The 27,530-nt window shown below is 36.4% G+C and overlaps 1 protein-coding gene across 1 annotated transcript; it reads right to left on the bottom strand.

The window, feature by feature from the left end:
- Positions 1–21,910, bottom strand: LOC119551583 (ATP-binding cassette sub-family D member). The gene is made up of 10 exons (XM_037861024.1): positions 21,734–21,910; positions 9,356–9,434; positions 5,876–6,525; positions 5,722–5,820; positions 5,508–5,647; positions 5,274–5,446; positions 1,421–2,283; positions 1,270–1,359; positions 331–456; positions 1–274 (listed from the first exon to the last, which is right to left on the bottom strand). The coding sequence occupies exons 3-10, from the start codon at positions 6,463–6,465 to the stop codon at positions 175–177; spliced, it is 2,181 nt and encodes a 726-aa protein (XP_037716952.1). The 5' UTR covers positions 6,466–6,525; positions 9,356–9,434; positions 21,734–21,910; the 3' UTR covers positions 1–174.
- Between the last annotated feature and the right edge of the window lie 5,620 nt (positions 21,911–27,530).

The following is a 27,530-nucleotide window of genomic DNA, read 5'->3' as shown; positions in this document are numbered from 1 at the left end:
TTTATCAATATAGGATCGCTTTATTTAATGTCCCGAGGATTTTAAAATTTTATCAAAATTGCAGACCCATATTCTGAAACTGTCAAACGAAAAACATCTTAAATACATTTTATGTATAATTGCAAGGGTAATTAAAACTCGGCGAGCCCTAGCTAGCCTAGCTTATATATGGTACTAAGAAAGAAATAGTTCTTTTTGTTGTTCATCTACATTCATTTTTCTAAACTGCCAGTTTCCTAGGCCGTCGAACTCCAATATATGTGTGTGGTATTTCCTAAAGCAAAATGTTTATTTAATTGAGACAAAATAGGTAAGATAATGCAATCTTACCACAAGGTAGGCCTGTGTGTTATAGTCAACAGCGTAATTCCCATCCCTTTAGCAATTTCATATATTGAGCTTTCAACATCTATAGATACTGCGCTCGTACATTCATCAAGAAGGGCGTAACGTGGCCTAGAAGAAAAACAGTGTGCATTAATTCAATTCCGTAGCCCGAAGAGGACAGCTTATAAGCCTGTATTCTTTATGCGTATTGCTGGTCTCTTCCAAGGCATTACGCTGATGTTGCCTTGCGGAAAGTTGATAAACTAGCAAACACTTTTTTATTTAGAGTTAAAAACTTAATTACAATTTTTTAAGAATATGTTTTTAAAGGATTAATGCACTTATTGATTTTTGTATGAAAGTTTCATACAAATAAATTAAGCGAATTAAACGTTATTCTTGGAGTAAAATGGAATAAGTATTTGTTGGAAAGTATGTAACAGGTAGAAGGAAGCGCGACGTACTTTGAAAGTTGTCATGTTCTTGAATATGATCACAAGCCCATGACGCTAAATTCAGTTTTGCGTGTTTAGAAGGGTTCACGTTTTTAGATTTAGTAATCAATAGCCATCTAAATAACATTATATTGATAGTAAAAGGAAGCGTTTTCGACCCTATAAAGACTATATATGCTTTTAAGCAGGATCAATCGCCGTATAGACATAATCATGTCCGTCTGTCTATCTATCCGTATGAGAAAAATGTGGGAGTGGGAAATTTTATTTAGGCCAATCGAAACCAATACATTTCCATTAACATTTTTTCTAGCATCAAAGCTGTGGCCACCATGATTTCTTCTACCTGTCACATACTATTTGAAGAATACCAAATACCCGTTTACTCTTGGATTAACGGATATAAAAATTGCGGCGTAATAAAAGTATTTTTAAAGCGAAATTAATGCTTGGATACTAAAATTGAAGCAAATTAATTTGTTCTTACTTGTGGTAAAACAAGCGAGCTATCGCCATACGTTGTTTTTCACCTCCAGATAATATGTCCTTCCAATCTCGAACAACGTCAAAACTATCACTGAAATTAATATTTCAAATTAACACTTATCAACTTAAAACACAAATCTAAAATTTTATACCGTTGGGCGATGTGTTCAAGGCTGACCAACTTCAAAATGCGTCTTAACTCATTTTCAGATATATTTTTACGTTTCATATCATCCCTTGTGTCGGGGTATATTATTTGATCACAAAGACTTCCAATTGACATGTATGGACGTTGTGGAATGTAAAACATACAAGGAATATCTTTCACAGGCCGCGGTATTTGCAATTCTCCAGCGTATATAGGCCAAAGCCCACTTAGTATTCTGAACAAGCTGGATTTGCCGCAACCGTTCGGCCCAGTTATTAACAAATGCACACCAGGCTCTATACACAATGTAAGTTTCGGTACAACTATATCACAGTTTGGTGTCACTACTGGCACTGCACGTAGGTTTATTGCCATATTTTCCGGATCATCTGAGTAAATAATGCGACCTTTTGCTATTGGTTTGCCGTTACGGTGCTCTATAATACCATTCGTCTGATCGTTTTCTATTACACTCGTCTTGCAATAGAGTCCCTGAGCTGTTTCCTCAAACACATCCATCATGCCAGCCACGCGATAAGTGTAACCAGCAAGCGACACGATTTCCTTGTAAGAAGACATTAACCGCTCAATAGCGTCTGCTGCAGAAATTAGTAAATTCCTAGCTGTAGTTAAATACTGCGTACGTTCGCTAACTCGCGACTCCGTAATGTCCGTGTCGCGTTTTGATGCAGATCCCATGTCACTGCCTGTCAGAATTGGAAGTGACACCATAATCATTCCAGTACCGGACCAAACATATTTCATAAAAAATTGTTCAAGCATAATAAACCAAAGCTTTTGGTTAAAAATTGTAGTCATTTGATTTACAAGGCGGTTGTATGCCTGCCGTAGCTGCTGCATCTCCACCTAAAAATATAAATTTATAAGAAAACATTACTACAAATAATATAGTAATTTTGGTTTAAAAGATTTTTGGACTTTTAAGTACGGAAGTACAGTTTTTCACGATTTCAAAGATCCAAATACCACTTTTTAAAAATTTATATTATATAAGAGGGCTAAAATTTAAGTTTCTGGCCTACTTCACTTCTAGCCATATTGAAACAAAACTGCCTTTTCACAAAAAAAAGTTTGGACTTTTATCGGTAAAGGCTCCATACATCTTTTTCATGTGTGACGACGTTTGATAACGATTAACGAAAAACTTCCCTCGGCAGAAAAATGGAATCAACTCGTGATCATTTTCGTTCACTCATTTTTCACTTCATTTTTCATTTCAAACTAGTCTCTCAGTTTTAAAGCTATCGGGCTAAAACTTTCCCAAAAGTCTTCTTTCTTTTGCAGGTAGTATATAAGTCGGGACCAGCCGTATCGGACAACTATATCTTATAGCTCCCATAGGAAAAATCTGGAAAAAAAAAATTTCTAGGAAGAACGCTATAGTCGAGTACCTCGACTACCAGATACCCGTTACTCAGCTAAAGGGACCGAAGGGAAATGGAGATATGCAAGTAGCAAAGGATCACTCGATAGGTATTGACGAGACCAATACATTTCAGATAAAATTTTTTATCTAGCATGAAAATTGTGGGCGCCACAGGTTTGGGCGGTTTGTGGGCGTTAGAGTGGGCGAGGCATATTCGTGTAATAAACTTGCGCTGCGTACACGGCTACGGAATCTAAATCTGAGATCCCAATTCTCTATCTTTGATAGTTTCCGAGATATCTGCATTCATATTAACGATTTTTTGAAGTTTGTGGGCGTTAAAGTGGGCGTGGCAAACTTTTTTTGGGTTAATCGATAGGTATTAATGAGAACAATACAGTTCAGTTAAAATTTTTATTCTAGCATCAAAACTGTATGAGCCACAGTTTTGGGCGGTATGTGGGCGTGGCACGCTGCTGAAACAAACTTGCGCTCCGTAAGAAGCTCAGGAATCTGCATGCCAAATCTCAATAGCCTAGCTCTTATAGTTTCCGAGACCTCAGCGTTCATCCGGACGGACAGACAGACGGACATGGCTAGATCGACTCCTGATCAAGAATATATATACTTTATGGGGTCGAAAACGCTTCCTTCGCGTCTTCATCGCTTGAAGGTTTTCCAAAGAAAAACGTGCTACAATACCATTTCAAGTGCAACCCTGAATCAGCTGTTTGACCTACGCCAACCAATATTTATACTTTGAGGCTGGGCTTTCTGTTAATCGCTACAGGCGCCGTTACAAAACATCGGCTTGCCGAAGTAAGCTACCTTAAATTTACTACATACATATTAAATACTGATTTAAATAAAAAACTTAATAAAATTTACTGAGACAAAAGAAAAATAGAGATGAGCCTTATTTTTGTATAATAATATCCGTCACTCGTAAAAAGGGCCCACTTTAACTAGGGCTCCTACAATTTTAGTGCTAGAACAAATTTTAGCTTAAATATATTAGTTTCGCCAATGCCTATCGATTGACTTTAAAAAAAGTTTGCCACGTCCACTTTAACGCCCATAACGCTAAAATCTGTCTGCCGCCCGTATTACCATATATTGAAATCGCGAGTAGGTGGCGCTTTACAATCTCGCTTTATTACTTCTTTTAGCTGACTAACGGGTATCTGATAGTTCCTCGTCTTTTGTATAAGTTACTTTAACATATTAAACAACAATAAAGGAAGTTAGCTTCGGCAAGCCAAAGCTTATATACCCTTGCAGCTATAATTATTAAATTTAAAAACACAAAAAATGATATTCCCAATAGTATAAGATAATATGTCAAAAAATACCGAAGCTATAATTTGTTTCATATTATTTTCCTACCAATTTTCCGATCGTTCCTATGGCAGCTATATGATATAGTCGTCCGATTTTAATAAAATTAAATTCGAAATTCAGAACTAATTAAAAAATGTTATTTCCAAGCGTAGGAGGTTATATGTTAAAAAACACCGAAGCTATAATTTGTTTCATATTATTTTCCTACCAATTTTCCGATCGTTCCTATGGCAGCTATATGATATAGTCTTCCGGTTTTGATAAAATTAAATTCAAAATTTAGAACTAATTAAAAAATGTTATTTCCAAGCTTTGGAGGTTATATGTTAAAAAACACCGAAGCTATAATTTGTTTCATATTATTTTTCCAAAAATTTTCCGATCGTTCCTATGGCAGCTATATGATATAGTCGTCCGATTTCGATTAAATTTAATTCAAAATTCAAAACTAATTAAAAAATGTTATTTCCAAGCTTAGAAGGGTTATAGGCTAATAAACACCAAAGATATAATTTTTTTAAATTTTTTTGTCCGATTATTCCTATGGGAGCTATAAGATATAGTTGTCCGATCCGGCTGGTTCCGACTTATATACTACCTGCAAAAGATAAAAGACTTTCGGGAAAGTTTCAGCCCGATAGCTTTAAAACTGAGAGACTAGTTTGCGTAGAAACGGACGGACAGACGGACATGGCTAGATCGACTCGTCTAGTCATGCTGATCAAGAATATATATACTTTATGGGGTCGGAAACGTCTCCTTCACTGCGTTGCAAACTTCTGACTGAAATCAATATACCCTCTGCAAGGGTATAAAAATTTGTTTGACTTTTGTACCGTGCTTGGTAGGTTTGAACAATTTTGGAGACCGTTATCCCACTGTGCGCCGCAAAAAATAAAAAATAAATTTTCTTGTGCCACTTCTTCCCTTATTTATTGGTAAGAAACACCGCACTTTATTTTATACAAAAGCAAATGGTGACGTTAAACATAGTCATGTGGTTCCTGTAGCCAAATTTCTTTTGTATTTTACATAAAACGTATGGAAAAGGGTTCAACTGGGAAGGGTTTAATTGATACAAACAGTAGTTGTAACAAGTGCAAAGATTAAATTCAAATGAAAAACTCACCTTATGACCTCCATAAAATGCGATTTCTTCTGCATTTGTTATTATGCGGGAGTGAATGTGCCTAAGGTACCCATACCTATTGGCCTCTTCCGATACCAACTGTCCAAACTTCGGTGATACAATTCGTAATATATGGGCTGTTAGAGCAATAACACCAACTGATAAAGCCGGTCCTGCGTATTGGAATAAAATAGTCAGATATGCGTGATACATACTCATATAATATGAATTAACCCGTTATAATGTTAGCTTTCATTTTTCTAGAGGATCTCATCAATGCCAACCCAATAAGCATCAGATCGAAGCATGGTTTAGTCAGGCTGCTATACAAATGAGCTACAGAGCTAGCGAACACAGAAATATCTTCGGTAAGTCTATACGAGAGTTAAATGTATAAAGAATTAATTTACTGTTAATATCCATTACTGTTTGCAACCTTAAAACTTACCTATGATCCGCATTTTCAATGCGTCCGTCCAAATTCGATACTCTATAATAATTTTGATTCTTAAAGTAAAGACGATATGAGTGACGTACCAGTCGAGTTCTACATAAATGAATAAAATTGTATACTTTCTTAAGAACTCAAATATGCTACTTACCGGAAAGCCAGGGCAAGTTTACTTTCAAGAAACCGTATCATGGAATTAACAAACGTAGCAGGGATCGCAATCCCGAACCATTTCAGTAAAACAAGAGCAAATTGCTTAACGTCCTTTCGTACTATAAATTTAACGAGGGCCCCCTCCAAAGCAGCAACATAAATACTAAGAAATGTGCGAGAAATTAGGCAAAACGTATGAATGCTCAGCAATCCAGTTTCGTAACAAAAGGTCTGCGGGACCATTATTTTTGCCAGCATTTTCAGTTGTTTCAAGAATTCCTTGTTTAGTCCGGGCTCAATAAAGTTGTTCGACTTTTTTTTTAGCTGCTGAGCAACCAACAGCTTTTCGGCCTCTGCGAGTTTTGAATCCTCTTCTGAGATATCTGTTTCCAAAGGCGTAAGTGCCCCATTGTTGACTTTGGGTTTTCCTTTTTGAGTCTTTCCGTTTTTCGCGTAAGGGATAGTCACCTTGACAGTAAGTGCTAGTATAGCACTGGTCACAAGAGCATAGCTAAAAGCGTGTTTAGTGAGCCCATTATGTTCACATTTTTCTGCAATACGGTCAACATATTTGGACAGAACACTCATTATTGTAAAAAATATAATTTTCCAGGGACGTTTGGCTTTGATTGATGGTCAAGATCAAGTCTGAAAATTACATTTTAGAAAAATATTAAAAACAAGAAAGGAAGTTAGCTTCGGCAAGCCGAAGCTTATATACCCTTGCAGCTATAATTATTATACCCTTGCAGAGGGTATATTGAGTTCAGTCAGAAGTTTGCAACGCAGTGAAGGAGACGTTTCCGACCCCATAAAGTATATATATTCTTGATCAGCATGACTAGACGAGTCGATCTAGCCATGTCCGTCTGTCCGTCCGTTTCTACGCAAACTAGTCTCTCAGTTAAAGCTATCGGGCTGAAACTTTCCCGAAAGTCTTTTATCTTTTGCAGGTAGTATATAAGTCGGACCAGCCGGATCGGACAACTATATCTTATAGCTCCCATAGGAATAATCGGACAAAAAAATTTAAAAAAATTATATCTTTGGTGTTTTTTAGCCTATAACCCTTCTAAGCTTGGAAATAACATTTTTTAATTAGTTTTGAATTTTGAATTAAATTTAATCGAAATCGGACGACTATATCATATAGCTGCCATAGGAACGATCGGAAAATTTTTGGAAAAATAATATGAAACAAATTATAGCTTCGGTGTTTTTTAACATATAACCTCCAAAGCTTGGAAATAACATTTTTTAATTAGTTCTGAATTTCGAATTTAATTTTATTAAAATCGGACGACTATATCATATAGCTGCCATAGGAACGATCGGAAAATTGGTATGAAACAAATTATAGCTTCGGTATTTTTTGATATATTATCTTATACTATTGGGAATATCATTTTTTGTGTTTTTAAATTTATAATTAAAGCTGCAAGGGTATATAAGCTTCGGCTTGCCGAACGCGTCGAATAACACCCTATCTGTTAAAATTCTCCGTTCAAATATGAGTGTATTGAGAGGCTCGATAGAAGACTTTTGTTCTAAGAATTCTGGAAAAGCCCGCCAGTATTGCGGGAAATAAAAAAAAAACAAGATCTAAAAGGCTTACAGTTTCTAAACAACTAATGCCACTGATACGGGCTACATGTCGCTGTCAATATGCTAATCACGACATTTTTGCCTAAATTCTCTAAATACATTAGATTATAGAAAAGTTTTATAAACCACCTTTTGTCTATTTTCTCATAATTGGTTCGAATGATTTCTTTTTAAATTTCAAACAACAAGGCCTTGGATTCCTCAACTTATGATCCGTAACATTTCTTGTCATACAAATTACCTATTGGAAGTTATTGAGCGATAAAAAGTGCAACCCGATTCAGTTCAGCATGGAAAACATTTCATGCTTACCGTGAATGCCCAAAACTATACATCATTCATTTAATGGTACAAAATTCTTATAAGATAATCTTTAAGTAAAAGTATAACATTTACAAGATTGTAATCGACAAAAACTTGTTGTTATAAAAAAATTATTAAAAGCCCGTACAATTTTGTAGGTTGAATTTCCGATGTATAACTACACATATTTTATTTAAATTCCTAGACAAAATGTTTTTATTATTAAGTACGGGATACAGTAACCAAGTGCACGTGGCCTTGCCAACGGAAATATATATATTGATTTAAATGTTATTACAATAGCTCACATATGAGTTTTACAGCAACAGTGAACATAACTCAACTTTACAATAGATTTTAAAACAAACACTTCTGATATCAAATAAAAACAGCTCTTAACGAGGTAAAGGGTCGTAACGATTGCACCTTTAACTAACAAACACTTACACTTTCTAAAATGTTCTTATTCGGCACGTTGCAATAGAATATGCCGTTGTATGCTCAAAAGCCCAAATATTTTGCTGAAGGCTTGATGGCGTATGAGTGAAAACAGCTGATTTTCTGCATGTGGTGTTCAATCTCGATTGAATTGCAAAATTTTGATTATTATGACTGGTCCGATTTAAATTATTTTGGGCAAGTAGATGGTTATTGATATAACAACAAAATCTCATTTAAATTTTTAGAAAACATTACAAAATGTGGGCTAAAAGGATATGGCCATTATAAATTTAATTAGTATTTAAGACTTTGACTCGCTATATTTTAGGTAAGCGCGAGCTAGGCCGGAAAAATACTAATGGGGTTTAGCTAACCTAAAAATGTTGCACAGTGTAACAATGTCATTTATATTTTCGGCAAGTTACCTAAGACACTTAGATATGAAACACAGATAAAAATCACTTTCTTTAATTTGACACTTTTAAATATAAGCAATTGTAGAAGATATCCCGCTACAAAATTTAAGTCCGTATTCGCCGCGCTTTGTAACTAAACTAGTTGGTAAGGCTTTTAAAATGTATTTTCTCGATAGAAATGCGTTGGAATTGATAGGTACCAAAACGATTTGATAAGACCAGCTCTATGTAGCCTTTGCGGATATCTTTAAATAGTATTCACAGCCAGATTTTCGAATGTTATATATCTGTAACGTATTATATATCAAACAAAGGGTAAATTAAAGTAAGATAATCACTTTCTTACATATATACTTATCTGCAAACATATTTTCAAACATAGCAAGGCCAAATTTAATTTTAAAAAAAAAAAGAAAAATAATAAACCTACTAATCTAAGAACAGGTTTAGTGGATTAGATTACCAATATAATCTCGCATATTGCACCTTGTACCTACACAAAGTAGTAAGGGAAGTAAATATCAAAATAGGATCATTAAATATATCGTTTCATACAACATTTGAATCTACTTTATATTGTAATCCGTCACTCAGTCCAAACATATCAGTTTTTTCAGTTCCGTAGGTCTTGCCGTCACATAATCAGAGTGCAGGGCCCCCCATTTCGGTATACTTAAAAATATTTCAATATACCCTACAAGCTGATTTCTTACATTTTCGACCTGAGCCAGGACTAAGGTGGGAGGCCTGTAGGACACGTGTTTTTTTATTTCCAGCAATTTTGACAGCAGCCTAAAAAACGAAAATAATAGAATAATTTGTTAAAAAGAACTTCACTTCACAGGTATGTATTGTTGCAAGAGATATATTAAAAACAAGGGAGAACGCTATAGTCGAGTACCTCGACTATCAGATACCCGTTACTCAGCTTAAGGGACCAAAGGGAAATGGAGATATGCAAGCAGCAAAGCGAGATTTAAATGCGCCACCCACCGGCGGAAGACTGATTTAAGCGTTGTGGGCGTTCGGGTAGGCGTGAAAAATTCATTATTCAATAGAATAAGTTAGCCGCGCACTTTGCTCTCTCTGAGCGCCGGCAGTGCTTTTTTCTTTGCCGCTAAGTTCGGCCGGCAACTATTTAAAAACATTTCGCATTGTCTGGCTCTGACGTCATAGCTTTTTTTCTTGGGAGGTTTGTGGGCGTTAGAGTGGGCGTATCAAAATTTTTTTTGGGTCAATCGGTAGGTATTGACAAGACTAATACATTTCAGTTAAAATTTTCTATCTAGCATCAAAACTGTAGGAGCCACAGTTTTGGGCGGTTTGTGGGCGTTAGAGTGGGCGTGGCAGTCTACTGAAACAAACTTGCGCTGCGTAAGAAGCTCAGGAATCTGCACGCCAAATCTCAATAGCCTAGCTCTCATAGTTTCCGAGATCTCAGCGTTCATCCGGACGGACAGACAGACGGACAGACGGACAGACGGACATGGCTAGATCGACTCAGCTAGTGGTCCTGATCAAGAATATATATACTTTATGGGGTCGGAAACGCTTCCTTCTGCCTGTTACATACTTTCCGACGAATCTAGTATACCCTTTTACTCTACGAGTAACGGGTATAAAAACCCAAATGAGAACGGAAGCTAACTTCGGTAAACCAAAGTTTATATACCCTTTCAAGTCGTTCCCGAGGGAGCATTGTATGCACAGAGCTTTCCGATTTTAGGAAAACTAAAAACTAGTTACATGAAATTTAAACGTACTATATGTGTACCGGAAACAAAATTTAACGGTCCTTGTATTATTTTGACAATAATAATCCGATCGTTCCTACGGCAGCTATATGATAAAGTCGTCCGATTTTTTAAAGATTCTATTCGAAATTCTGAAATATTAAAAGAATGATATGTAAGATGTTAAAAACACCAAAAATCGGAAAGCTCTGTACATACAATCAAACAATAGTTTTGATATCAAATTTTGTGACGAAATACTAAATAAATACATTTTCTAAATTTTTCTCATTCGACACGCTTTATAAAAATCGTACAGCTAAACTCGGGCATATTGAATTGCAGCGTGCCAAATATAATTTTTTAGAAAGTGTACTTACTTAGCAGATCATATACAACTTTTTCTTCTCAAAAGTTCGTCACCAGATTTTTACCCCGTTAAGAGGTAATCCAATCATATCCAACGACATATAGCACAACCGTGTTGCTTTAAAAATTCACTAGTTACGGGCGTACGTAATTTAGCTATTTATAGCTGTTTTCCCGCCAAAACTAGCGAGTTTTTCCAAAAGTGGTAGAACTAAAGACTCTTATATTTAGCGGTTTAACATCATCTAAAATATTTTGAACATGAATATAAAGTTTGGATACGAAAAAAAGTTTAGTTCTCAGGCAGTGTCAGATGTTCTGAACTAGAAAATGTGGCCATTCTTGTTGATTAATAACTTTAAAACGTAACTTTTTACAACAACGTGTCGTACACTTTGAGAATTAACAAAAAATTATTAGGACCGTTTTTAAGAAATCATTAAAAAGCTAAAAAAAAAAATCTGAATAAAAAAAAGTTGACCATAATTTTTAAACGGTGGTATTTAGACAAAGCATGTTAGAATGGCGTACAAAGTATTTCGAAATACCTTTCTAACGACATAGAGCAAACACCTCCAACTTTAGAAGTTCACATGTTACGAGTGAACGAAATGTAGATATTTATAGTTGTTTCCCCTCCAAACCAGCGAGTTTTTCCAAAAGTGGTAGAACTAAAGTTTCTTATATAAAGCTGTTTTACATCGTCTATATTTTTCAGGACCATAAAATAACGTTCTGACAAGCAAAATAATATTTATACCCGTACTCGAAGAGGTATACTAGATTCGTCGGAAAGTATGTAACAGGTAGAAGGAAGCGTTTCCGACCCCAATACGTATATATATTCTTGATCAGGATCACTAGCCGAGTCGATCAAACTGTCCGACTGTCCGTATGAACGCTGAGATCTCGGAAAGTGTTAGAGTGTTGGGACTTGGCATGTAGATTTTTGGGCTTCCTGCGTAGCGCAAGTATGTTTCAGCAGGGTGCCACGCCCGTTTGTTTTTATCACAAATACCTATATACATGCCAAAAGTTATTGAAATCGGCCCATTCATTAAGCAAGTATTTCTGTGTTGGTAGTCTTTCACAACTTGTACTTTGAAATCTGAACGTTATCATTGAGGATAATCAATACTTATTTGGCGTTAGCCATGTCCATCCGTCTGGCCGTTTCAGCGCAGACTAATTTCTCAACTTAAAAACTATCGGGATACAACTTTTCCAAAAGTCTTATTTCAATTTATGATAGTATTGATTAGTAAAAATGATGAAAAAATTATAGCTTTCTTATATCAAGTAAGCGGAATTTGTTTGTTAAATGTAAAATGTCTCTAAACCCATTTTAATCACCTTCAAAGTAATCCCCTTTTTCGATTAAGCGTTTTTTTCTCAATCAACTCAAAACGCGTTTCCCGGAGTGGTCTCTTGAGTTTTAGGGATAGCCAGAAGTACTTCTTTGAACACAGAACGCATGCTTTGAGTACTGGAACGATCCTAGTTGTGAACGAATTTATGTTTGGAACATCTGCTATTCGATGTGTGTCTTTGGACTGGACGTGGAGGGAATTGGCATATCAGAATCTATCGACGCCCTCAAGGGCTCTATAGCGCTCAGAAAAATACAAATCCAGCTCGAGGCACGTAGAAATTTCGGCTTTATTTTGGGTGGATTGCTCCCACAATGAGAGCGTAAGCTTTGGGAGTTTTGTCGAGCACATATAAACCAGGATAGGGTCCCGATTCTCAATATTAATGCCGGAAAATTGTAAGGATGTTAAGCAACCTTGAATAGTGCATTGAAGTTCCTTTAAGGCTGCTCCAGACTACTGTGGTATGGATTCCACATTGAAGAGAGCTTTCAGGTGACTGTTCACCTGCAATCGCTTATTTTCGTAATCGTCTCATTCGCTGCGTTTCAAACTTCTGACTGAAATCATAATATCCTCTGCATGGATATAAATATATTTGAGGAATAATGAGTCGAATAGTAGCACTTAAATGTCTACTGGAATTGTTTAAAGTGTACCCTTGTGGGCAAAGGAAACTGAAATTTTGTCATGAACAAATTTCGGAATTGAAATACATATACAAAATGCCGTTGCGTCGGACTAAGCATTTTTGGATTTAGACAATACATAAAGTTAGACGAAATAAGAGAGCCAAGCGTAGACGTAGGGGAGAGTTGGAAAGGGGGAGAGCGGAGGGCAGTGCAAGCGAATGAGTTTATGACATCTGGAAAAAACTGCCGCTCGACACTGCCTCCAGACATTAAACGCCCTTTTGGCGTGAACAGAATTTAAATTAAGGATGTGTAGTTAGCCATCGGAAATTCAACCTACAACATATTTCCGGCTTTTAATAATTGATTTATTACCGAAAGTTTTAGTCGATGACAAACTTTAAAATGTTTTCTTTTTACTTAAAAAATTCCTAACAACAATTTTTTCTCATCAAAATAAGTTTTTCATAGTTTTCGGCCACTCAAGTAAGTATGAAAGTATGTAAGTATAAACTAAAGCGAGTTAAACTTTTTATCCCTCAAAATCTTCTATCTATATGACAACGATTAAAAGCCATGTACCAAAACGGCAGAATATTAGTTTTTACTGCAATAGCAGAAATTGTCGATTATATTCCCATTAACGGGTCTGCACAACAGCTTCGAGCTCTACATGATACAGTGCGAAAGACTTTCATTAAATACCTCGATATTAGCACAAAATCCTGGAATTCAATCCTGTGTTTTATTATCAGAAGAAAACTGGACCAGCAGAATCTGAGCACTGGAAATTTCGCTCGCGACCGCCAAGGTATCATTACAAGGGCCAACGGGTCAACTACAAACATGTCGCGCTGTAAGAGATTCGGGATCACAGGTGAATCTTATCTCAAGGAGAATGGCAGATCTGCTATCTCTTAAGGAGCTGTCGTCACCGATTGAAATATCTGGAATCGGAGGAAAAATAATAACAGCAACTAGATCAACACTAATGCTCTCATCATGTACACTAGTAGAGGTAATTATTATTCCCACAGTCATTATCTGCATTGCATTACCGATTGCAAACGATCTTAATATTCCCGAGGGACCTATTGACCGGTGATCTTCTTAGACTAGGACCTAATAAGTCTCTGGCGCAAGGTATAGGTTTTCTCAACAAACCTGATACGGAAATCAACCCTATTTTTGAAGAAGACGTAGACTATCTTGCAAGACCGAACTCTGCTTATGAGCCAGCAAAAGATGCAAATCCGATGAATGATAACCAATTTGAAATTGAAGATATCAAATGGCAGAATGAGATTTCTCTCGATGAAGAAGGGATTCATTAAACGAACTTAATATCTGTTTTCACGGCAATGCTATTTTTGTCGCAAAGGGGAGCGGTAAGCAGCATCAGGAAGATATGGAGACTTTAATACAAACATGAACCTCCGCAGCTGAAGGAAAGATTCTCCACGGTCAATGATTTGTGAACTGCTTTCTATAAAATTCGGCCAAGGGCTGACCGACATCACGCCTTAATTGAGGGTACCATTCAATGGGGGGAGAATTTTCGTACCCAATGGTTCTCAACATGACCAGTATCCAACAAATTAAGCATTAGCCAAGTTGGAAACAGTACCAGGCGCTTAGTAGCACCCACTGCAGAAGAGAGTTGCTGATTCGCACATCATACCTCTCTACCTCAACGTCTCACCGACTCAACGTCTCGCCGACTCAACGGCTCATTGACCCGCCAATGCGATTAGCACTTTTTGCAGTGTCAGCCGATTCAACTACGCAAAGTGCTACCATAATCAAAATTCCCTGTCCAACTCTAGAATATATATAATTTCAGTATTTATTACACTAAGCTTCCGTGTTCCAAGTAGTATATAAGCATGTATCAGTTCAAGAATAAATCAGTTATCAAAGCATATCTCAACTCCGCGGCTTTACTTCCTACCTCTGGGAATAGGGCTCGTAATACACTATCTCAACTAGCAGCTAACCTCCATTATGTTGTGACAAGCGGACCAGGAAAGTGTTAGAAGGCGACTATTATATATACCCGAAGAAATAAAAATCAATTGCGACCGTTCGATTAGGTTCGTTACAAGTGATACATCAATCGAAAGGTACACAGATTTAAGCGTTATGGGCGTTAAAGTGGGCGTGGCAAATTTTTTTTTTAACCAATCGATAGGTATTGAGAGCAATTCATTTCAGTTAAAATTTTTTATCTAGCATGTAAATTGTGGACGCCACAGGTTTAGGCGGTTTGTGGGCGTTAGAGTGGGCGTGGCATATTCGCGTAACAAACTTGCGCTGCGTACAAGGCTACGGAATCTAAATCTGAGATCCCAACTCTCTATCTTTAATAGTTTCCAAAATATCCACGGTCATATTTACGATTTTTCGAAGTTTGGGGGCGGTTTGTGGGCGATAAAGTGGGCGTTGCAAATTTTTTTTGGGTCAATCGATAGGTATTGATGAGAACAATACATTTCATTTAAAATTTTTATTCTAGCATCAAAACTGTAGTAGCCACAGTTTTGGGCGGTTTGTGGGCGTTAGAGTGGGCGTGGCACTCTGCTGAAACAAACAGGAATCTCAGGAATCTGCATGCCTAACCCCAGTATTGTAGCTCTTATAGTTTCCGAGATCTCAGCGTTCATGCGGACAGACGGCTAGTGATCCTGATCAAGAATATATACACTTTATGGCGTCGGGAACCCTTCCTTCTGCCTGTTACATACTTTCCAACGAATCTAGTATACCTTTTTACTCTACGAGTAACGGGTATAAAAATAGTTGTAAATATTAATAAGCTAGTTCGAAATATAAGGGGTAACTGATAAACGCAGGTTCGCACAGCTAAAATGAAAGAAACCGATTGTGCAAAGAATTAAGATTAGCTGGCGGAAGTTTATAGATTATAGAGGCTAGATGGCATTGGAACGCCGTTATCTCTATTTTGACTTAAATAGCAAAATAGTTTCCTTAAAGAACAATGGTTTGCGCTAAGTTTCTTATAAGTACAGTGAAAACAAGAGAAAACGCTATAGTCGATGGCCTCGACTATTCTTCTTAAATGAAGAATGGCTTGAGCTAAGTTTCGTATAAGTACAGTGAAAGCAAGTAAAAACGCTATAGTCGATGGCCTCGACTATTAGGAACCCGTTGCTCAGCCTAAGGGAGTGCGAGAAGGATTGAGATATGCTTAAGGCAACTCTGATTTTTTCATCAACACACCTAACCTATAGCGCCACCTATCTTCTTTTTCTATAGCGCCACTTGGCCTACAGCCCCAACTAGCCTATAGCGCCCCTAGCGGCTTGGGGGCGTATTAGTGAAAACAGCTTATTTGCTGCATATGCTGTGCAATCTCGATTGAATTGAAAAATATTGATTATTATTTGGTTATAACTTTTTTCACTTTTGGTATGTAGATAGGATTTGAACTAGTTTTTATTTAAATGTTTACAAAATATTAAACAATTTTGGCGATAGACGGGTTTTAGTATTACAGTCCTTTGTGGTCGTTAGAGTGGGCGTGGCACCCTGCTAAACGTGCTGTCTTCACGACCCTCTACCTCGACAAGAGTTGTTTTTATTTCATAAATATTTGTTCGATCCGGTCCGCTGCGACTCAATTAAAACAAGACTTTTGGAAAAGTTGTATCCTGATAGTTTTTAAGCTGAGAGATTAATCTGCGTTGAAACGGACAGGCGGTTCGGCATGGCTAACGCAAAATAAGTATTGACTATTCTCGATAATAAAGTTCAGATTTCATAGTACAAGTTGTGTATAGACTCCCAAACACAGAAATACTTGCCAATTGTTATAAAAATATAATTTTGAGAATAAATAAAATAGGTAATCAAGATTATTCTCTAATCCTTTTTAGGTATCACAGTGCTTGGATCTTTAAAGAAAATAATGTTTGAATAAAATTTTCTATCGATAACAACTTACTTCTAAAAAAAAACGAAATTTATAAGTATACTGTATATATTTATAAGCTCGTTCGTAATATAATTTGAAAGAGGTAAGAGATAAACGCAGGTTCGGACAGCGAAAATAAAAGAAACCAATTGTGCAAAAATTAAGATAAGCTGGCGGAGTTTATAGATTATAGAGGCTAGAAGACTTTGGAACGCCGTTATCTCTATTTTGACATAAATACCGAAATACTTTCTTAAAAGAAGAACGGTTTGAGCTAATGGTTCGATCTTTATAAATTTTCGTATAAATACAGTGAAAGCAAGAGAAAACTATTAGATACCCGTTAGGATAGATATATGCTTAATGCAACTCTGATTTTTTCACTAACACTCCTAGCCTATAGCGCCTACAGCCCCAACTAGCCTATAGCGCCCCTAGCGGCTCTCTTGTTCAAACTCTTATTTACATTTTTCAAACTATTAAACAATTTGGCCGACAAAATGCTTTCGGAGAACAGATTATAATGGTCTATGTCTGCATCTTTCCCGGATTAACTGGTAATTTTTTTTTACAATGCTAGATATATAATTTTTAACATCAATATAGCCTTGAATGCTTTTGTCCTGTTAGTTGCTTGCAATTCCTTACCGAAAATAGTCAATCTTATAATCAATACCTTTCTTAGTGCAAAAAATGCGTTCGCAACGACCCAAAACAATTCTTCTCTTTTGTTAATCTTTAACGAAAATCTAACGCACTACCTACGTCCCTTCGCTATCTTAATAATACAGGAAAAACCGGTGGCATTGCCTGTCACTGTCAGTTATACCTAAACTTCTTGAACACTTCAACAGCAGCACCTCTTCTGTTTCCTAATATTTAATTCAATTCAATTCAACATGGATTTATTAGGCACCAATCAACGACGACTAATCTTTTTGAGATCTCATATTTAATTAACCGAGGTTTTCAGGTCCGCCTACTATCATGCCTTAATTATATTTACCGATTTTAACAAGGCTTTCGTTTCGGTAAATCATTCATTTCTGCTACTTAAACTTTTTTACCGGGGATTCCCAAATAACCCTCTTAAGTGGAAAGAGTTGTATTTATCAAACCACACGCAACAATGTTGTTAATGGAACACTAGAAGTACCACCTTGGATCCTTACTTAGCAGTTAATTATTAACCAACTAAATAAATAAATAGAAAAAATCATTTCTTTTGCACAAATGGTCAAATTTTATCAATTTTCGGTGGGCGTAAGAGTGTGGGCGTAAGAGTGGACGTGGCGCCCTGCAGAAATGTACTTGCGATGCGCCAGAATCTCTACGTGCTAATCCAAACTTTCTAGTTTTTAAATATTGTGAGGGTTCTGTGGCCGTTAGAGGTTCAATTAATTTATAGTTAGAATTTGCTAAGGAATCAAAATCTGAAAGCCCAAATCTCTATCTTTGATAGATTCATTCTTTTGATTTTTTAAGTATTTGGGCGGTTTTAGAGCTTCAGAGTGCGAGTGGCATTTTCACGTAACAAAATTGCGATGCGTACGAAAGTAAGGAATCTAAATCTGAAATCTCAATCGTTTACACGGACAGACAGACAGACTGCAGTCAAGATCACTCTGGTATTAAACATTTTTGTTGAGATTCTTACCTACACAGTTAGTCTTAGCATACAATTTTTTTTTCACTAATAACCAGTGAAAAGGCGGCCGGTGCATTATCGTGATGATAAAACCTAGACTTGTTTTCGCCCGTACATCTAGTCTTTTTAGTCGAATGGCTTCACGTAAACGGCGCATACCGCTTAACAGTAAGGCCGGATGAAAAAAAATTCGTAGTGCACCATACTCCGAAAACACCATTAGTAGTTGTCCGATCCGACTCGTTCCGAGCAATAGAATGTATACTTTTGGAAAAGTTTCATCCCGATAGCTTTAAAAATGCAAAAACGGACAGACGGACGAACAGATCGACAGACGGACATGGCACCATTAATTATAGGGGCGAAAATGTGTCCTCGCGGCGCTGTAAGCAAATATTCCTCGCACTACCTTTAGCTGAGTAACGGTTATTTAATAATCGAGGACGTCGACTATAGCGTTCTTTCTTTTTTTCTTGCGGCGTGCCGAAGACACAATTTAAAATATTTTCTAAATATTTTACGCCACAAAAGCGAAAATCAAAGGATTTTGTATTTTGAAGGTGCAATTCTCACTAGTTATCTCTTGAATAAGTCTTTTTGTTTAATACTAGAAGTTTTTAACTATGCCAAGGTTTTAAATTTGCAATAAATTATTTTTTTAAAAACTTCTATCATCAAACAAAAAGACTTATTCAAGATATAAGAGATTGAACCAAAAACAAGGAAGAAGACGGTTACTCAGCTTAAGAAAACAAAAGAGTGATGGAGATATTCAAGCAGCAAAGAGAGATTGTAAAACGCCAGCTACCCGCGATTTCAATGTAAGGTAATATGGGCGACAGACAGATTTAAGCGTTATGGGCGTTAGTGGGCTTAATAGTGGACGTGGCTATCTTTTTGTAGGTCAGTTTTAGCACTAAAACTGTATGAGCCACAGTTTTGGACGGTTTGTGGCCATCACAGTGCGCGTGGCATATTCGCTTAAAAAACTTGCGCTGCGTACAAAGCTAAGGAATCTATATCTGCAATCCCAAATCTATATCCTTCTAGCTTTAAAACTATGGGAGCCACAATTTTGGAGCGTGGGCGTGGCACTCGCTTAGCAAACTTGCGCTGCGTATGAAGATAAGGAATCTAAATCTTAAATTTGGAACCCTCTAGCTCTTTTAGTTTCCGAAATCCCAGCGTTCACACGGATAGACGGGCATGCTTAGATCGACTCGGCTAGTGATCCTGATCAATAATATATATACATTATGGGCGAAGACCCCATTACTATTGGTAGTATACACTTGCAATTTCAAATCGTTCGGACTTATATATGTAAATATATACGCGCGCATGTATCGTTTTTCCCCAAGCCACATTTTGAAAGTCCATCTTCATCGACAAGTCAAAAGGCCTTTACCGATTATTTTTAAACTTGGCACACACTTCCTACATATAAAAACTGACTCCTGCAAAGAATTTTTTTGTCTATGAAGTTAAATATTTTCGTAAAGAATGCTTGACAATCAATTCTAAAATGTAAATTTGAAAATTTTACAAAAATCACATTTACATCTATCCCGAGAGTCACTTAAAAGCCACATCATTTAAAAAAACAAAATATGCGCGCAAAAAAGTATATTCCTTTTAGGAACTTTCTAATCACTTCTGGATGTTGAAAATATAGAAATATATTGCAAATGTATATATGTCTATTTAAGCCGCCCTTTTGGACGGGATAGAATAATTCATTACTTGGCGAGCATCTCTGGACAAATCAAGCGTTCCAATATACTCTCTACTCTCTAAATAATATTACTGTTTGAAAAATGTGCCTAGTTACTTCTTTGAGATCACAACCCATTTTTATATCTCATTATACCCTTGCAGATGGTCAGTCAGACCCCATACAGTATATAAATTCTTGATCAGCATCACTAGACGTGTCGATCTAGCCATGTCGGTCTGTTTGTCTAGTTTTAAAGCCATCGGGATGAAACCTTTCTAAAAGTCTTATAGCTATTGCAGGTAGTAAAAAAGTCGGAACTAGGCGGATCGGACAACTATATCATATAGCTCCAATAGAAATAATATAAATAAATATCATTTTTTAAATGTACAAATTTTAACTTCTGTGTTTCTAGACATATTATTTTCTACTCTTGGGAATATCGTTCTTTTAATGTTTCAGAATTTTGAATATAATTTTTTTTTTTTTTTGCCATAGAAACGATTGGACAATTAATGCCAAAATAATACAAAGACAGATACGTTTCGGTTTCGGTTAACTTATATAGTACGGTAGTAAATTAAAATGGAACATTACCTTACTATTTCTGTAATTAGATTTTAGTTTTCTAAAAATCTGAAAGGTCTGTATGTACAATATTTCCATGGGAACGACCTGCAAGGGTATAGAAACTTCGGGTCGCCGAAGTTAGCTTCCTTTCTTGTATTTTCGTTTTATTCGTTTTACCTTCCAGGAGTTACAAATTAGAGACTTCTTTGTGATGGAAGTATTTTTTCGATAAACAAACAACAAGTTTTATTTGTGTGCGTTTTGTGAAACTCAAATCTCTTTCGATGGATGTGTTATTTGGTTTTTGTAAAATGTGTTTTCTCGAGTTTTTTACTTCCAAAAGTTTCTAATAAGTGAGGTCTGCACGATAGACAACAGTTTTTCATCCCATTGCTTGCAGATGTGTTGCGGCAGAGATCGAGCATAGCTATTACCTATGTATGCCCGCTTACCCTGCTTTATAGATTAAGTTACCCCATTCGAGTTTTAGGGCACCCAGATCCGTTACTGAGCTTAGGGGAAGCGCGAGGGAGAAGGATATATGCATAAAGACACTACCTAGAGTCGACTACTTTATTTACACTTTTGAAGACTTCTAAAATATGGGCACTAGACAGGTTTTAGCCTTAAAGGCGTTTGCTGGCGTTAGAGTGGGCGTGCGCTGCGCAAGAATTTCCAGAATCTACATGCCTAATCCCAACTTTTTACATTTTATAGTTTTCGGGATCTCAGCGTTTACTTGAACGGACGGACAGACGGAACGCTAGCTACTTCGACTCGGCTTGGATCGATTCCGACGAATCCAATGTAATAATATAATATAATCCAATAGTAACGGCTATAAAAACAATGGTGGTGGACGGGATGATATGGAACGTCCCATATATACAATGTTCATACATACATACATATGTTTTCGAAACAGTTTCAGACATGTACAATATGCATACATACGAAGGTTTGAATGCATTACATACATATGTATGTACAATGGACATTTCACATGCATTCTTATTATTTTATTAAGTACCAATCAAATGCTTTTAAAAATGTAATAAAACCGGATGCACTAAATGTTGTTCAATGTAAACAAGGAATATACATATGTATGTACATACTTTAACGTCCAACTCTTGTTGCATCAAGCTGATTGTTGCTCAGAAAATTAATTTACATCCAATTTACGGAAATGTATTACTATGTTAAACAAAAGCATTCCCGGTAGAACAGCATGGCTTCAACGTTGAATTTTTATTATTGCGACCGAACTACACAAGAGCTTAAAGCTTAATGTGTTTAATCTAAGTTCGTATGTGTATGTATGTACGCATGATTACGTGCCTATGTACATATGTAAACATATGAACACACAAATGTGCATGGCGTTGGCTGTTTTGGTTAATTTTATTTATTACGAATGTAGGGATTGTTTATGGTATTAATACACGTAATTGTCATTAGAGCATAGGTTTGTCAGACAATAAATCAGTGGTGTCAAAGAGGTCTCCTTTGCCGAAATTCGAGGGAAATGTATGTACGTATGTAGTTATCAACACAAGTTTTCCCCGAATCTCGATCAAAAAGGTTTCCACGACACCATCGTATATGATTTTGCGTAAGTGCGAGCAAGACATACCTATTGCAGCCAAGGGCTGCAAAAATATGGATGGGACTATCAAAAATATCGATGTTTGATCCCCGGTCACTGCTATCGATGTTTTAAAGACAAATAGTCTATTCACACAGAGGGGGTCAACGACTAAATTCCGCATTAGCGACTTTCAGATGAAAATGGACGTCTAATCCAAGCCTTATTCAAGTGGCCCATTATTGTGGGACTTGACCCACAGGAAACAATACCCCAACAGACAAATCCGCAGAATAGAAGAGTGCTGGAGATAGTCCAATCGAAAAGCCCATTGGAAAGGAGCATGACGAGTGGGACTTCGCTCACTACATGCCGGAAGGGTCCACCCAAAGAAACCCTTCAGTCCGAAATTCAAGTTCCTTACGTGAATCGCCTGGTGAATAATCGGCGACAAGTCATATGTCACGTGACACTCCATATAGACATTTGTATTAGATGTCCGTCTTTTCCCCTCGCGATAGGTCTTATACAAATTTTTTGAAGTCAGACATGATTTCACACATGCCATATATGTACCCTTTAGTTCCAAAAAAAAGGTTTTACCCGTGAATCACCGGTGACGCACATCACGCACATGATTTCGGTAACAAAATATATTTTTTTAATCCTTTTTATAAATAAAGCCAAAAATAAATATTAATTTAATAAAACTAATATTTATATTAAACTAATATTTTTTTTGTTGACTCATGTTTGTTTTAAATTGTGTTATTTAGGTACAATTACTGTTAGTAAGCCTTGTTTTTGCCTTGTTAATTTATTTTTAACCTTCGACATCACCTTCCTTAGGCATTTGTCCGGGTCCTCTGAATAATTTGCCAACCATTTGCATAGTTTTAAAAATGTGTTTTACTTGTATATTTACCTTTTAGATTTAAGTTGACGAACTTTAAACTTGGATCACTGCGCAACATCTTAAACTTAATGTACATACGTTAACCTAACTCTATTATTTTCAAAAAATATCACTTTTCATGACAAAATAAATGTGTTTCGCAGCGCACAATTTAAATTGCCTGCTTCTTTTTTAATAACTCAAACAGAATTCACCAAGTCTTCTTATCACCCCTACATGATTTATTTTGTTTTATCTTCTGTTGGCGCAAAACATATCCGACTATAACATTTTTACTCCTTAAGTACAAACGCAATATAAATTTCTTAAAAATGTTTACACTTAAGGGGTTATATACCTTTTTGAGCGAAAAAATTGAGGGAACTTTGGATTTTTTTTCAGGTGTGTAGCAATTATTTTATGACACTGAAGTTATTATTTATTGATAGTACATGTTTTTATCGAAACAACAAGCGTTTGTTCTTGAAAAAATATAAATAATTTACGAAGTTATGGCAATTCTCTCGGAACCCTTTTTTATAGCGGCTTGCGGTAACTACGATGGAAGTCCAGCAGGTCAACTGAAATCTAAAAACCAAAAAATTTTTATTAGTATAGTATTATTTCCAGTTCGTGAACGATTATTTTCAAGAATATTTGGTTTTTTCTGCATACAGTAACGATTTTTCCAAAAAGTTGATTTTACGAGTTCTAAAAATTTTATTAAAAATTCTGATCTGCAAAATCAAAATTGGCGCATAAAAACTGAATTGTTCACGAACTCGGCACAATCATTACGAATAATTAAAAAAAAAAAATGAAGAAGATCGATCAAATAGTTCTTGTGCAATCGCGGTCACAGCAAAGGCACTTTTGGAAAAACACGACTTTGAGATAATCGCATTCAAAGAAGCTCGTGAAAAACTGATCTTCGAGGGTTTGTATGGTTGAAAACACAGTCACTTTTCAAGAAAACATCAGACCTTATGTTTTCCGCTTCTTAAAAAGAAAAGGGTTTCAGACGAAGGGTTTAGATGATGGCGCAGTCAGTTCTTGCCGGGCGCTGATTTCCTATCGAACTATTATTTGGATCTCTATGAAAATTTGGGAAAATGTTCTCTAGGGGATATACTTTAGGATTCAGCAAAAAAAAATTTTGGTTTTTTTTTTTAAAAAACAAGAAAGGAAGTTAGCTTCGGCAAGCCGAAGCTTATATACCCTTGCAGCTATAATTATTAAATTTAAAAACACAAAAATGATATTCCCAATAGTATAAGATAATATGTCAAAAAACAGCGAAGCTATAATTTGTTTCATCAGCAGCTATATGATATAGTCGTCCAATTTCGATAAAATTTAATTCAAAATTCAAAACTAATTAAAAAATGTTATTTCCAAGCTTATGAGGTTATATGCCAAAAAACACAAAAGATATAATTTAAAAAAAATTTTTTTCCGATTATTCCTATGGGAGCTATAAGATATAGTTGTCCGATCCGGCTGGTTCCGACTTATATACTACCTGCAAAAGATATAAGACTTTTGGGAAAGTTTCAGCCCGATAGCTTTAGAACTGAGAGACAAGTTTGCGTAGAAACGGACGGACAGACGGACAGACGGCCAGACGGACAGGCGGACATGGCTAGATCGACTCCGTCTAGTCATGCTGATCAAGAATATATATACTTTATGGGGTCGGAAACGTCTCCTTCACTGCGTTGCAAACTTCTGACTGAAATCAATATATATAAAAAGGAATATAACCCCTTAAATGTTTTTAATAATTAAATAGATTTTAACGGAATAAAATTCTATAGCTAAACTAAAAAATTACGTTTTAATAGTAATGTATAATACATAAACATAACATTATAAGTAAATTCAACTAACTTAATTTTACTATGACGAGTTCTCCATTGGAGAACCGCATCCACAGGAATCAATACCACAACAGGGAAAATTCGCAGAAGAATGGAAGTGCTGGAGGAGATCCACTAGAGCATCCCAGTGCAAGGAGAACGCCGAGTAAGACTTCCTTCCCTACATGGACATCCTGCCGAAAGTGTCCTCGCAAAGAAAGTACATTCTGGCCAAGAGAATTTGGTTACGTTTTACTAATATAAGTTTGTTTTTAGAAGAAGCACCAGTAATACGATCTCCGACAAGCTCTCCCTTCGGCAATCATTGGACTCCATTACTACCAGCTACTTGGCAACTAAGGGGAAGTTAGAGGACGCGCTGTTGGAGGGAGGAGGAAAAACTCCGTTGAACATTGCATTTATTATACCCGTTACTCGTAGAGTAAAAGGGTATACTAGATTCGTCGGAAAGTATGTAACAGGCAGAAGGGAGCGTTTCCGACCCCATTAAGTATATGTATTCTTGATCAGGATCACTAGTCGAGTCGATCTAGCCATGTCCGTCTGTCCGGATGAACACTGAGATCTCGGAAACTAGGCTATTGAGATTTGGCGTGCAGATTCCTGAGCTTCTTACGCAGCGCAAGTTTGTTCCAGTACAGTGCCACGCCCACTCTAACACCCACAAACCGCCCAAAACTGTGGCTCTTACAGTTTTGATACTAGAATACAAATTTTAACTGAAATGTATTGTTCTCATCAATACCTATCGATTGACTCAAAAAAAAAAAAGATTGCCACGCCCACTTTTACGCCCACAAACTTAAAAAAATCGTAAATATGAACGTGGATATCTCGGAAACTATCAAAGACAGAGAATTGGGATCTCAGATTTAGATTCCGTTGCCTTGTGCGCAGCGCAAGTTTGTTACCTGTGGCGCCCACAATTTTCATGCTAGATACAAATTTAATTAATTAAAATTTAACTGAACTGTATTGGTTTCGTCAATACCTATCGATTGACCCAAAAAAAAATTTGCCACGCCCACCCTAACGCACATAACGTTTAAATCTGTCTACCGCCGGTAGGTGGCGCATTTCAATCTTGCTTTGCTGCTTGCTTATCTCCATTTCCCTTTGGTCCCTTTAGCTGAGTAACGGGTATCTGATAGTCTAGGCACTCGACTATAGCGTTCTTCCTTGTTTTTATGTTTGTTTTGTGGACCAGCAGAGTAGTCTTTTTTTATTATCTCCAATTCTTTTGTTTTATGTTTGTCAACGGTGAACTTTGAAAAATTCGGTAACACTACATAAAATAAGATTTTTCTCCACTAACTTTGCACCGTAAAATCGTTTTCTTACCTTAAATTAAACCAAAGATGGTTATATTTGCAAACCAAAAAAGTATTGCCCTTAACTCTACTTGCTATCATAAACTTAGATTGGCGATGAGTAGGTCTGGGGGTTGTCATTATCCTTTTATATGATCCTTTCGTCTCCCTGGCCACTCGAAGCTTTGCACCGTCTTATGTTCCTTGCATTTTTGCACGGTGATAGTCCTTTAGAACGCCATAAAAGGCTCCGAACGCTAAAAACGGCTTCCTGCACCCATTTCCAAATGTTAGTATACAATCGACCCTGACCCTGCAAATGGAATATTCTTTTTCGCACAGATAAGGATATTTACTTTTTTGTTTCTAAAAATAAATAAATAAAAGATAAATAAAAGATTTGTAGAAAACCAAGTCAGATAAATAAATACAAGTATTAATATGATCTTACGCAACAGTTCTTGGTACTTTGTGATTTTTTCTATTGGGTCTTTTGAAAGTGGCACCATTATATTTCCAACAGTTTCTTGTAAGGGTATCGTGACAAGCATTTTGTAGGGTATGAAGATTTTTTTTTTTGGTATTTGCTGACATTTTATCTTTCTTTGTTTCTTTTCTTATCGGCTGTAGAAAAGAAACAAATAAAGAAGACTAAAAACAATTTTTTTGTTTTCCACATCTGCAAAAAATATTTGTTTACGCCAAGAGCTGAATTTAACTCCGCTGGAATTTTAGCATCGATCTTTTACAGGAATATGATCTTAAATGTCAGCAACTTTCTGCTTTTAAACTTTTGAAAAATATTTGTTCGAACAGTTCTTGAGTATACCCTATACTCCCCTAATAAAAACAAGAGTGCTATTTATTGGTTTTTGAATTTAAAAAAATGAGTTTTAATAGATAAATCAATGAAACAAAAATAATTTAATTATTAAATATTGCCGTTTTTTAAAAAAAATTTGTTGAAGCTAAATTTGAAGTTCAAGATACTGTGCCAACAGAAAAGCTCGGCACTGTAAATCCATCCGTTAGCGTGTCCTCCAGCTCAAGTTAAGCTGCCAAATAGCTGGTGATAGTGAAGTCCAGCGATTCCTCTATGGAGACCTCGTCGGAGTTCGCATTACAAAACCGACAGTCCTCCCGCCGTTTCAATGGCTGCGCTGAGTCGCTTTTCGAATATTTTTCCTACGAAATTACCCCTCGTGGGTTGCCTGGCTAGGCAAGTGCGTTTCAGTAATTGGT

Source organism: Drosophila subpulchrella, chromosome 4 (genome assembly GCF_014743375.2).
Source record: "Drosophila subpulchrella strain 33 F10 #4 breed RU33 chromosome 4, RU_Dsub_v1.1 Primary Assembly, whole genome shotgun sequence".
In the NCBI taxonomy this organism is placed as follows: domain Eukaryota; kingdom Metazoa; phylum Arthropoda; class Insecta; order Diptera; family Drosophilidae; genus Drosophila; species Drosophila subpulchrella.
This window is presented reverse-complemented; position numbering and strand designations above follow the sequence as displayed.

What these genes read in the sequence shown, in the direction of transcription:
- LOC119551583 (XM_037861024.1), bottom strand. Translation starts at nt 6,465, where the DNA reads ATGAGTGTTCTGTCCAAATATGTTGACCGTATTGCAGAAAAATGTGAA. An exon ending in AAACTTGCCCTGGCTTTCCG is followed by an intron (nt 5,821 to 5,875) that starts GTAAGTAGCATA and finishes TCATTTATGTAG; the next exon opens with AACTCGACTGGTACGTCACT. An exon ending in CTTGAACACATCGCCCAACG is followed by an intron (nt 1,360 to 1,420) that starts GTATAAAATTTT and finishes TATTAATTTCAG; the next exon opens with TGATAGTTTTGACGTTGTTC.